Source organism: Ochotona princeps, chromosome 32 (assembly GCF_030435755.1).
Source record: "Ochotona princeps isolate mOchPri1 chromosome 32, mOchPri1.hap1, whole genome shotgun sequence".
Taxonomy (NCBI): domain Eukaryota; kingdom Metazoa; phylum Chordata; class Mammalia; order Lagomorpha; family Ochotonidae; genus Ochotona; species Ochotona princeps.
In genome coordinates, this window is record NC_080863.1 from 7,400,675 (window position 1) to 7,411,834 (window position 11,160).

General features: G+C 61.4%; 1 protein-coding gene across 3 annotated transcripts; it reads left to right on the forward strand.

The window, feature by feature from the left end:
* On the forward strand, positions 1-11,160 carry PDLIM2 (PDZ and LIM domain 2). 3 transcript variants are annotated; one of them, XM_058657539.1, is made up of 10 exons: positions 1-143; positions 2,178-2,279; positions 2,792-2,943; positions 4,887-4,956; positions 5,053-5,204; positions 5,369-5,432; positions 8,617-8,699; positions 8,815-8,960; positions 10,120-10,237; positions 10,929-11,160. In XM_058657539.1, exons 2-10 carry the CDS (start codon positions 2,187-2,189, stop codon positions 11,113-11,115), a joined length of 1,065 nt encoding a protein of 354 aa, XP_058513522.1. In that variant the 5' UTR covers positions 1-143; positions 2,178-2,186; the 3' UTR covers positions 11,116-11,160. The 3 variants fall into 3 exon arrangements, with proteins under 3 accessions (XP_058513522.1, XP_058513524.1, XP_058513523.1); XM_058657541.1 differs by lacking the exon at positions 1-143 and adding an exon at positions 580-747; XM_058657540.1 differs by lacking the exon at positions 1-143 and adding an exon at positions 583-732.

The following is an 11,160-nucleotide window of genomic DNA, read 5'->3' on the forward strand; positions in this document are numbered from 1 at the left end:
ATGAGTCACACGTGAGGCAGCTGAGTTACAGCTGTGCCCACACCTGTGCTCCCCTGAAATCAGATCCGCCTGACACCGGGAGCTGAGCGCTGAGCGGGAGACCCAGGAGGCCACACGGGCCTCCCCAGGGTGAAGGTTGCCAGGTATGGCCCAGTCCACCACCTCCTTGCCGATGTACCACCTGAGGCCCCTTCCTTGGCTGGCCCTCCCGATCCCTGGAGCCCGGGCTGTTGGAGCCGGCAAAGGTGGGGAAGCTAGGGTGAGGGCATCAGATAGGGCGCGCCAGCCAGGAGGAGAGGGGGAGCGTCCCAGGCCGGGAAAGACACGCAGCGCTTCCCCCGACCACCACCACCACGCGCCCTGCTGCCAGCCAGCGAGGCGGCGCTCCCGCAGACACTTCTCGGCCGGGTTTGCGGGTGTCCAGGCTGAGCGCTCCAGGGCGATCGGGAAAGATGCGGGCACCTCTGGGAAGGACCCGCCGGAGCCTCAGATGGGGGTGCGCTGAAGGCTGCGTTTAACCAGGTGGCAGCGCCGTAGCTCAGCCGCGTGGAGGCGGCGGCTTCCCGGGCCAGGGGCGGCGGCAAGGGCGGCCCCGGGATCACATGGGCGGAGGCAGGTCCCGCAGCCCCGGGCGGGCGCTCCCCAGAGCCGCGCAGACGGCGGCAGCGGCGCTGTGTCTCCTGGCCCCTGCCTCCGTCCTGGTCTGGCCTCCCGGGCCGCCCAGCCCCACAGGTGAGCCGCAGCCAGGTGAGCGCACGCCCACCTGCGCGCCCTTCCCGGCGCCCGGGGTCCCCAAGGATCTTCGCCTCTCTCGCTCCAGCTAGGTTCCGGCTTTGGCACCCCCAACCCCTCGAACTGGGGTGAGGGTGGTGGGTGAGGGTCTCCTCCATCCGAGGCGCTTCTCTGGTCTCTGAGACAGGAAGGCTCCCAAACTGGGAGAGCCGGGCCGACGGGCTGGACACTTCCCCCGGTCACTGCGGCGCGGAGTCCACGGGGCCGGCTCAAAGGTCCGGGAAATACAGCTGCCCCGGGCTCCTGGCGGGGAGGCAGAGGAGAGCCTGCGGGGAGGCCTTGGGGGCTGACTGGGGTCAGGGTAGGTTAAGGGTGGAAGCCAGCTGCAAGGGTTGGGGAGAGGGACCTGCTACTGGCCCGAGCCGCTTCTCCCCCACCTGCATCCGGGACCCTGATGTGTTCTCTGAAACACTTGGCAGATCTAAACCTGGTTTGGACCTCCCCATAGGACAGCCCAGGGATGGGTGCTGGGCTGGGTGGTGCCCAGCCTGCCAGGGCAGCTTCCTGGCAGGGTTGGCTCCTGGCTCCAGAGCTGCAGGCTCAGGAAATCCTACAAGGTTGTTCTGGAAGGATACTCCCTTGGCCAGCAGAGAGGGTAGTTGTCAGGGGGGCCTGCTGCACCACTCCCCCCCCCAGCTGCCCTGGGGCCCATTTATCCTATTGGCCAGCCCCAGGGGCTGGGTGTGCCCGGCTTGGCCCCAAGAGCCCTGGACTTCCAGCTGGGGCTCCGCAGGGTCCAGCTGGCCCTGGGGAAGGAGGGAGGGCCTGAGCCTGCCTATTCTGAGCCGCACGGTGGAGGTGGGTTGGGGAGGTCATTGGTGGGCAGCCAGGAGGGCCCTGTGAGTATCCTGCCCGTTCCTGGCATAGTCCCTGTCATTCCTGACATTGTCTGCAGTGGCCCCCTACCCCCTTTTGTGCTGTGACTGCTACGCCTGCTGTCTCCAGGGCCCACATCTGCCTTCCCCCCAACCCCCCAGAGTGGGAGGAAGTACCTTGTGCTGTGGGTTTTGAGGACCGGAAGCAAGTACTTGTGGGACTTCTTGGCCCTGGTGGTGGAGGTGGAGGAAGGGCAGAAGGAGGTGGCGCCGGCCTCTCCAGCAAGCCACCTGTCAGCCTCTGCACATCCCGCTCCCCGCACATCCCCCCTCACCTGCAGCCTGCACAGCCACTGCCGCCAGGGAGCCTCTGGCTGGAGACTGCCGGGAAGGGGAACTTAGAGGGTGTGTGTGTGTGGGGGGGTGTTGGGGAAGTGGAACTGGGTGAGTGAGGGCATTTCCTCCGTGACGTGTCAGATGAGACTCTGGGGACCTGCCTCCTTTCTCTGGCAAAGTTGTTTCAGGTGGGCCGGGGTGCTGGGCCTCACCTGCCTGCTCTCCCTTCCTCAGGTCTCAGGTATGGCGCTAACTGTGGATGTGGTGGGACCAGCACCCTGGGGCTTCCGCATTTCAGGAGGCCGGGATTTCCACATGCCCATTGTGGTGACCAAGGTAAGGCTCGGTTACAGGAGAAAGAAGTGGCAAAGGGGCCTCCCCAAGAGTCAGAACATGCCCTGTGAACCCTGCAAGAAGCCCCTTTTGGGCTAGGAGCTGCTGCTGCTGGCTGGGCCCTGTGGGAGGGAAAGAGTGTGGGCTCCTAGTCTTGCACCTGCTGGCAGCAACAGCAAGAGCCCCCAGAGAGTTCGTGGCCATCTCTTGTTGGCCTCGGCCCCTCCACTCCCCACACCTGGACCTCAGAGCTGGGAGTGCTTGCAGGAACTTTCAGGCAGGGATGCAGGTGTGAATTGCATGGATGGGAAATACTTCCTAAAATTCCACCTTGTTGGGGAGGTGAGGCCAGGATAGGAGCTTCTGTGGGGTGGGTGAGGGGAGTGCGTTGTTTGGGAGGGCGAGGAGGGGGGAGCAGAGACAGGAAGCCCCCATCCTCCCTCTCCCTCCCTCTGCTGGTACCAGCTGAGGGTACCACTTTCTGAGCAGAGATGCCTCAAATGCATCCCTGACAGGTAACTGAACACAGCAAGGCCCAGGCTGCTGACCTCCGGCCTGGTGATGTCATTGTGGCCATCAATGGGGAGAAGGCAGACAGCATGCTTCACGCCGAGGCCCAGAGCAAGATCCGCCAGAGCCCCTCGCCCCTGCGGCTGCAGCTGGATCGGTAAGTCCTCCCCCGGGCCCTGCGCCTTCAGCTCCAGAACTCCACCCCATGGCCTGCCTTGCTGGGTCCTCTGACTCCACGGTGTCAGAGCAAACAAGCCCCCAGGCCCCTCCACTGCAGCAGAGAGGGGGGCCGGTCCAGCTGCCAGATTCTTGTCCTTGGATAGGCAGTGGGTGAAGTGGTGGGCGCTGGGGCTGGGCAGGCAGCCACTGTATGCTGGGCAGGGAGAGCTGGCACAGCCACCTGGAAGCCCGGGTCTGACTGGTTCCCCAGAGTGTACAGGGCACAGGGCGTGGGCATGGAGTGGGCTGAAGAGGGGGGACTTTAGGAGAGGTGGGCCTGAGGCTGGGCTTCTGGGACCCCTTGCCTCCAAGGTGGATAGCTTTGTATCCCTGGGGGTAAGGTGGGATAGGGGCTCCCTCCTCCACAACTCCTGACCTGGCCACTGGTACCGGCTGACTCCAGGGCTTGCGGGATCTTGGGGTGCAGCAGGTGGAGGGGTGAGGCCTCGCAGTGAGTCACAGAGCAGCAATGCAGGGAGATCCCCGTGTCAGGAGAGCCCTGTGGGCCGGTCCTGGACCTGAGTCAGTGTTTCTGCCCTTGCCGCCTCCACCAGGCTGCCCACCACCCTGGGCCCTGCACCTCCTGCCCTCTTGTGCCACTCAGCTATTCTGCTTTCTACTCTTGCCAGACCACTGTGGCCCCTGGGTCTTTAGAAGGGACAGGGGGCATCTCCTGGCGTCTGGGAATGGGACCAGAATCTTCAGGGAGCTTCAGGGAGGCAGCCTGGCCACCTACCCCTCTCCAGGCCAAAGCTCCCCTCCTGTCTTTTTTTTTTTTTGCCTTAGGCAGGGTCCCCCCTTCTCACCTCTCTTGTCCCCCCAGGAGCCCTTTCTGGCCCTCAGAAGCCGGAAGCCAACTCTGGACAGGTTGGGGGCGGGGAGTGGGCGGGGTGTAGGGGTCAGTTATCTCCAGAGAGGCCACCACTGGGGGCCTTAGGACTTGGGACCGCTGGCTGCCCTGGCGGGGTGCCAGTCTCTCATGGGCTGAAACCCAGAAGGCTCTTCCTCCCCAGTCAGCTGTCTTCCCGATAGCTGATCTATGGAGTGACGCTGGCCCAGGGGCCAAGTCCAGATGAAGTGGAGGGAGAGAGTTTCTGAAGGCATGGGAGCTATTGAGCTGCTTGTGGAATTTCTGCTTTCCCTCCTGCCTGGAGCCAAGTCCCCCGTTCAAAGATTTATTTTTATTTGAGAGGCAGAGGTACAGAGAGGTCTTCCATCTGCTGATTCACTCCCCAAAGGACCACAACAGCCAGAGCTGGGCAGGTCCAGAGCTGGAGCCAGGAGCTCTTTTCAGGTCTCCCATGTGGGTACAGAGTCTCAAGGACTTGAGGCATCTTTCGTTGCTTTCACAGACCATAAGCAGGGAGCTGGATGGGAAGTGGAGCAGCCAGGACACAAACCAGTCCCCATTTGGGATGCTGGCACCGTAGACAGAGGCTTAATGTGCTAAGTCACAATGCCAGACCCTTGCTTGTTCTTTTAACTATGACACTATGGGGACTGTTGTACATGGAGGTTGGTTGGTTTGGAATCTGGCATTTAAAAATTGACCACCTAGGTCTAGCCTGGGCAAGCAGCACAGGATGGCCCAAGGCCTTGGGATCCTGCACCCATGTGGAAGACCCAGAAGAGGTTCCGGATCTTCAGCTTTAGGCCAGCCCATCTCTTCAAGTCATCTGGGTCGGGCGTAAACCAGCAGATGGAAGATCTCTCCTTTTTTCTGTAACTGTGCCTTTCAAATAAAAAATAAATACAGCTGGGGGAAAAAAAATGACAACCTGATACCCAGGTGAATCCAGGCTTGGGCATAGAGGTGCAGCTGTGGGGAGAGAGGGGCCGGGACCCTTGTGACACGCCCCTTCCTTCCTCTTTCCCCCTTAGGTCTCAGGTTGCCTCTACCAGGCAGGCCAATGGGGATGGCTCCTTGGAAGTACTGGCCTCTCGCTTCCAGGTAAGCCCATGCCTTGCAGCCAGGGGAGAGCCCAGCAGGAGGGCCAGGGACGGCACGGGAAAGGAACCTCTTCCCCTGAGGCCCCTCTCTCTGCAGGGCTCCGTGAGGACACAGACCGGCAGCCAGTCCTCCTTGAAGTCCGCCTGCTCCAGCCCTGCCTCCCTCAGCCCCCGGGCAGGCAGCCCTTTCTCCTCGCAGTCCCCCACCAGCCCGCACACCCTGGCAGCGGAGGCCGTGGGCAGCCGCAGGTGCGTGCGGCTGGCTCCTTGGAACCCCCCTCTCTCTCTCTGGCTATGTTTGGTGGACCCCAGGGCTCCCCTTCCTCCTTCCTTCTGTCCTCCTCCTCTGGGCAGGCTGTTATGTCCCTCATTCCCTGCACGCATGCATACACCATGCTTTCTCTACCTTTCAGCTTCCAGAGTTTGGCCGCAGAGCGCCCGTCCTTCGGGGGCCGCCTGTCCTACGGGGGCCGCCAGGTAAGCTCCCTGGAGGAGTGGAGAAGCACCTCACTTTTCCAGTGGGGGCTCCTGCCCCAGCCAGGGCTGCTGGCACCTCTGGGAAAGGGGGTGCACAGACAGCGCCCCCTACCCCGACCCAGCTTGGCCTGTGCCCGCCAGCACACCCTCCTCCTCTTCTTCCTCCCCTCCCGCTTGTTTCTCTTGGGCTACAACTGAAATATTTTCGCTGCTGTTGTTGGGAAGGTTTCCTCTCGGCCTGGGCTGCAGGCTCCCCATCGCATTCCTCCCTGCTCCCGGCCTGGTATCTGCCCCGGCTCCCAGCCTCCCCCACCCCCGCCCCCTCTTCCTTTCTCTGACTTGGCCCAGGGAACCCCCAGCGGGACTGTGGTTCCGCTTCAGCCCCAATTAGCTTGTTCTGTCTACCCTCCCTGCCCCCTTCTCTTGCTTGGCGGGCAGGCAGGGGTGGGGCGGAGAGAGAGCCAGGAGGCCCACAGCTGCTGGGGGGGCAGCATGGCTGGGGGAAGTGGGGGTGGAGGGGGTAGGTCGGGCTTCCGTAGGGATGGGTGAGCAGGACGGGACCCAGCTGCTGGACTCCTACCTCGGACGTACTGTACATTCCAGAAGGCAGAGGCTTTGGGGGTGATGGGGTGTTGAGGGGAGGGAAGGTACTAGAAGCTGGACAGGGTCTGGAGGGGCTCTGTGCTGGGGGCCTGCCCAGTGGCCAGTTGGGTGCCATGGGCAGAGAGAGAGAGAGAGAGGGAGAGAGAGAGAGATTCCATGGGTGCCCTGGCTGTAAAAGAATGCAAGATAAGACAGATGTGTGAACATTTTGGAACAATTCAGCGCAAAGCAGGAGGCTTTGTGGGCTGGGGCGCGGCGGATGTGGGGGGGCTGTTGAGAAAGCATATTCGGGAGTTTGGATGGATGTTGGGGGCAGGGCTGGGGGGCAGGGTGTGGATTCAGGGTTGATGTCAGAAGCAACAGCACTTGACAACTGTCGACCCTCAGGGTTGGACATCTGGAATTGAGACGGGGGGGGGGTGGAGACACAACCTGTGTCACTTTTTTTTTTCTTCCCCCAGAGATTGATTTTTTATTAGAGTTACAGAGAGGAGGAGAGGCCGAGGGAGGGAGATCTTCCATCTGCTGGGTCACTCCCCACATGGCCACAAAGGCCAGAGCTGAGCTGATCTGGGGGCCAGGGAGCCTCATCCTGTCTCCCACCGGGTCCTGGCACTTGGGCCACCCTCCACTGCTTTGCTGGGCGCATTAGCCAGGGAGCTGGGTTAGGAGTGGAGCAGCCAGGACTTGAACTGTTGCCCGTGCGGGATGCTGGTGCCACAAGCAGTGACTTAGACTACTGTCCCATAGCACTGGTCCCACTGTGTTTAAAAAACATTTTTAAAATATTTCTTGATGTATTTAAAGATTCCCTGGGAAGGGAAAGAGTATCAGAGACTGGCACAGAGAGATTTTGCTCCCTGAACAGCCAGTGCTGGGCCTGGAACTCCATCCAGGTCTCCTGTGTAGTTGGAAAAGACGGTCCTTGAGCCGTCGCCTGCTGGTCTGCCACGGTGCGTGTCAGCAAGAAGCCAAAATCAGAAGTGGAGCCAGGCCTTAAACCCAGGCAGCCTGATAGGGGGTGGGTGTCCCAAGTGGCGTCTTTGCGCCTGGCCCCAGTACACGACTGGCTGCATTTAATTGACCCTGTCGACAGGGGACCTGGAGCTGCCCACCTTGGACAAGCATCTCTCCCTGGAGCCTCACGGGTGGACTAGATGTGCCAAGTTCTCTTCTCTGGTTCCAAGGCACTGGACGCTCCTTCCACAGCGCTTATCACCCAGCAGCTGCTTCATGTCAGGCGCCCTTCTAGCCCCTGGGGGCTGCATGAGTAGAAAACCAGAAATTCCTAAGTCCAGGAAGCTTCCACTTCTGGTCTGCAAGCAAGGCTTGCGGGGAAGGAGCCAGAGACCGCCAGAGAAAAACACTCCTCCTCATTGCTGTCCGGGGCTTGTTTAGCTTGATCAGCTCTGGCCGTTGCGCCTGTCCCCGCTCCTCCCCCGCACCTTGCCACGGTCACCCTCTGCCCCCAGAACACGCTGAGAGAGGTGCAAGGAGTGCTCAGCCCTGTTGCATCTGGATGGGGAACTCTTGGGAACTCCTGTCGGTCCCTTGAGTTGTCCTTCAGAACTGGAGCTGCCCTTCCAGCTTGGAACCTGGGCAGGGGGTGGCCGCTGACTCCCCAGGTGGCTTGGACCAGACGGCCGTGTCCTTGACACCCAGTCCCCTTTAACCTTTAACCTGTCGAGCCAGGTGCCAGCCATCAGAGCCAAAGGAGCAAAGGGAAGCCCCTGGAGAAATGCTGGCAGGCCCCGGGTCTGCAGCTTGAAACGCTTGGATTTCCCTCTTAGCTTGGAATTCATGCACATTTTCTTCTTTTTTTTTTCTAAACCACTGCCACCAGTGTCATTTTCTGTCCCCTTGTCAGAGATGGATGACAGGTTTTTTTGAAAGATTTATTTTTATTGCAAAGTCGGATATTTACAGAGAAGAGGAGAGACAGAGAGGAAGATCTTCCATCCAATGATTCACTCCCCAAGCGATCGCAACAGCCGGTGCTGCGCTGATCCAAACCCAGGAGCCAGGAACTTCCAGGCTTCCCACGCAGGTGCAGGGTCCCAAGGCTTTGGGCCGTCCTCAGCTGCTTTCCCAGGCCACAAGCAGGGAGCTGGATGGGAAGTGGGGCTGTTGGGATTAGAACTGGTGCCCATATGGGATCCCAGAGCATTGAAGGCGAGGACTTTAGCCACTAGGCCACAGCACCAGGCCCTCATGCCATTTTCTTTCACACTACCCCCAAAAGCCATCCTGGTATTGCATTTTGAAATTGTGACTTCCTGGGAACCCAAGCAAGGAGACCGAGCCAGTGTCTTCTGAAACGCACAACCAGGCGTCCAGACAGGCGGACAGCCTGACGGCAGGACCAGTAGCAACTGTGCCTGCTTTCTGCCCCTTGCCCAGTTCCGGGGCAGAACCCCCATGAGGCTGCTGGGCATCGACCCTCCCTGCTGGCCAACAGGGACCGAGAGCCCCCTGCTGTTGGGCTTGGGAACAGCCGAGCTTGGGGGCCCGCATGCCGGCGGCCCGGGTCCAAAGTTGCGGCCAGCCGCTGACTCCTCCCCGCTTGCTCTGCTCCCTGCAGGCTGGCCAGGGCCGCGTTGGCGACTCCGCGGTGCTGGTGCTGCCTCCTTCCCCGGGACTCCGTTCCTCCAGTCCCAGGTTCAGGTACTGGCCGGCCCTGGAGGGCGCTGGGGACGGGACAGGGGTATTCTGCTGCCCTGCCTGCATGCCTGTCGTAACTCCCTCCGTCCTCCTCCCCTCCCACCCTTGCATCCCACAGCTCGGACTCCGCAGGGGCAAGCCACCTCCTGGAGGAGGACTCCGAAGTTTTCAAGATGCTTCAGGAGAACCGGGAGTCGCGCTCGGCGCCCCGGCAATCCAGCTCCTTTCGGCTCCTGCAGGAAGCCCTGGAGGCTGAGGAGAGAGGTGAGCTGCACTCCCCACCCCCAGCCAGCTGCTTAACTCTTACGACAAGGTTGGGATGGGGGGGTGCCCCTGCGGTTGCTCCACATCCTTGCACCCATGGGTGCTTTCCATGTGGTAGGGCTGGCCAGGTGTGCACCCCCAAGTAGGGAGCAGGTCCTACTGGGACAAGGGGGTACTAAAGGGTGGGGGGTGTCTGTGCCCCAGGGAGAGGGAGGCGGGGAGAGCAGGGCTGGGTTTCCAGGGAGGGCTTGTGGGCAGGGGTGGGGGTGGTGGGAAGATGAAGACTTTTCCGAACAGCCTTAAGATGGTGATTGGGAGCACTTTTGGAATGTGGAGGCGAGCAGCCAGAGAGCTCCTGGGTGTGGCTGTGGGGACACGGCCCCACGCGGGCAATCCTGGAGACAGCCAGGCGGGACTGAGTGCCAAGCTGAGTGGCCCAGACCACGTGGGCTCTCACTAGGCTGGGAGCTGTTTGTTCGATAAGCACCCATCATCTGTTAGATGGGTCGGAAGTGTGCGGGGCCCTGGGGGGAGGGAGGCTCCAATGTGGGCTCCAGCCTGTAGCTGCCCTGAGGCTGTGGCACAGAGGCCTCCCTGTGCCAGCTCCTCCCCAGGAAGTCGACGCCACAGGGGGTCACAGCCCATTCTGTTTAGGACAAGCAGGAGACAGTCTGGCAAAATGACCAGTCTCTGCTTTGCCTGGCTCTATTCAGCTTCCGGGGCCTTTATGGGGAATAGGATTGGGTAAATCTTCACCAAGCACTCCCAGGGGAGTGCAGGAAGGTGGTGACTTGGCGGTGGGCACGTCTGCGTCCTGGGTTGCGGGCAGGGGTCATACTGCCTGGTCATCTGTGCTTCCGGGAGGGTCACTCCCCGGCCCAGAAGCCGTGGTATGCGCAAGAACCCATTGCAAGCCGTGCAAGAGGGCTGTGGTGCTGGTGGGACCTGGCGATGTGATCAGAACTGTCAGCTTTGCCTGCCACACCCTGGGCCAGACACGTGTGCTCTCTGAGAAGCCTGAGCTTGGCCTTGGACTGGGCTCCGTGGCCGGGTCGTCTGCCCTCCTCCTCCCCCACTCTGCAGCTGGCGTAAGCCAATGCCACTGTCACTGTGGCAGGCGGGTCAGCTCTGCTGTGTCTGTGTGTCTGTCCCCTGCCAGGTGGCACACCTGCCTCCCTGCCCAGCTCGCTGAGTCCCCAGTCCTCCCTGCCCGCGTCCCGGGCCCTGACCACTCCACCCAAGCTCCACACGTGCGAGAAGTGCAGCACCACTATCGCGTGAGTCGGAGTCGGGCACCCGCAGCGGGGTGTGGGGACACGGGGCACCTGAACACGCGCGCTCTCGAGCAGCCGAGGACTCGTGGCGGGTGGGCAGCCGAGGGCAGAGCTGCTCCTGGCTTTTCATTCTCCCTGGAATGCCTGGGAGGATGTCCTCCCTCTGTCTCCCTGGAGGGCTCAGAAATGTAGCCGCCTGGGGCTTTTCCTCGGCCATGGCCAATCCTGGGGGACTGTGCGGGGTCAGGCACCTCCCCCTCGCGCACCCGCTCCCGGAACAGGCTGGCTTGTCTAGAGGCGGTTCCATTTCCTGTTTCTCGGTGGGTGGCATCATCTTGCAAGCACATTCTCTGACTTCCCCTCCTTCCAGCCCAGACATTTCCAAATATGCAGTATTGCAGGTCTCGGCTCTCCTGGGCTTCAGCTTTGCTTTGCTCATTTAAAGATTTTAAAGATGTATTGATTCATTGGAAAGGCAAAGCTATATATAGAGATCTTGCATCTGCTGGTTCTCTCCAGCAAATGGCCAGAGCTGGGCCTGATGAAATTCTGGCACTGCAGGCAGAGGCTTCACCTACTTTGCCTTGGTGCCAGTCCCTCTGTTGTGTGGCCATCCCAGGCCCTGCCTGTCAGGGCTGGGGCCCGGGCTTCCTGGCCATGGTGACCTCATGCCAGTACTGTCCTTCTTCCTCAGGAACCAGGCGGTGCGAATCCAGGAGGGGCGGTACCGCCACCCCGGCTGCTACAGCTGCGCAGACTGCGGCTTGAACCTGAAGATGCGCGGGCATTTCTGGGTGGGTGACGAGCTGTTCTGTGAGAAGCATGCGCGCCAGCGCTACTCCATGTCCTCCCCGGCCCCGAGCCTCGGCTCCCAGGCCTGAGTCAGCTGCTGCCGCTCAGCCCCACGGAAGGGGTGCGATGGTGGA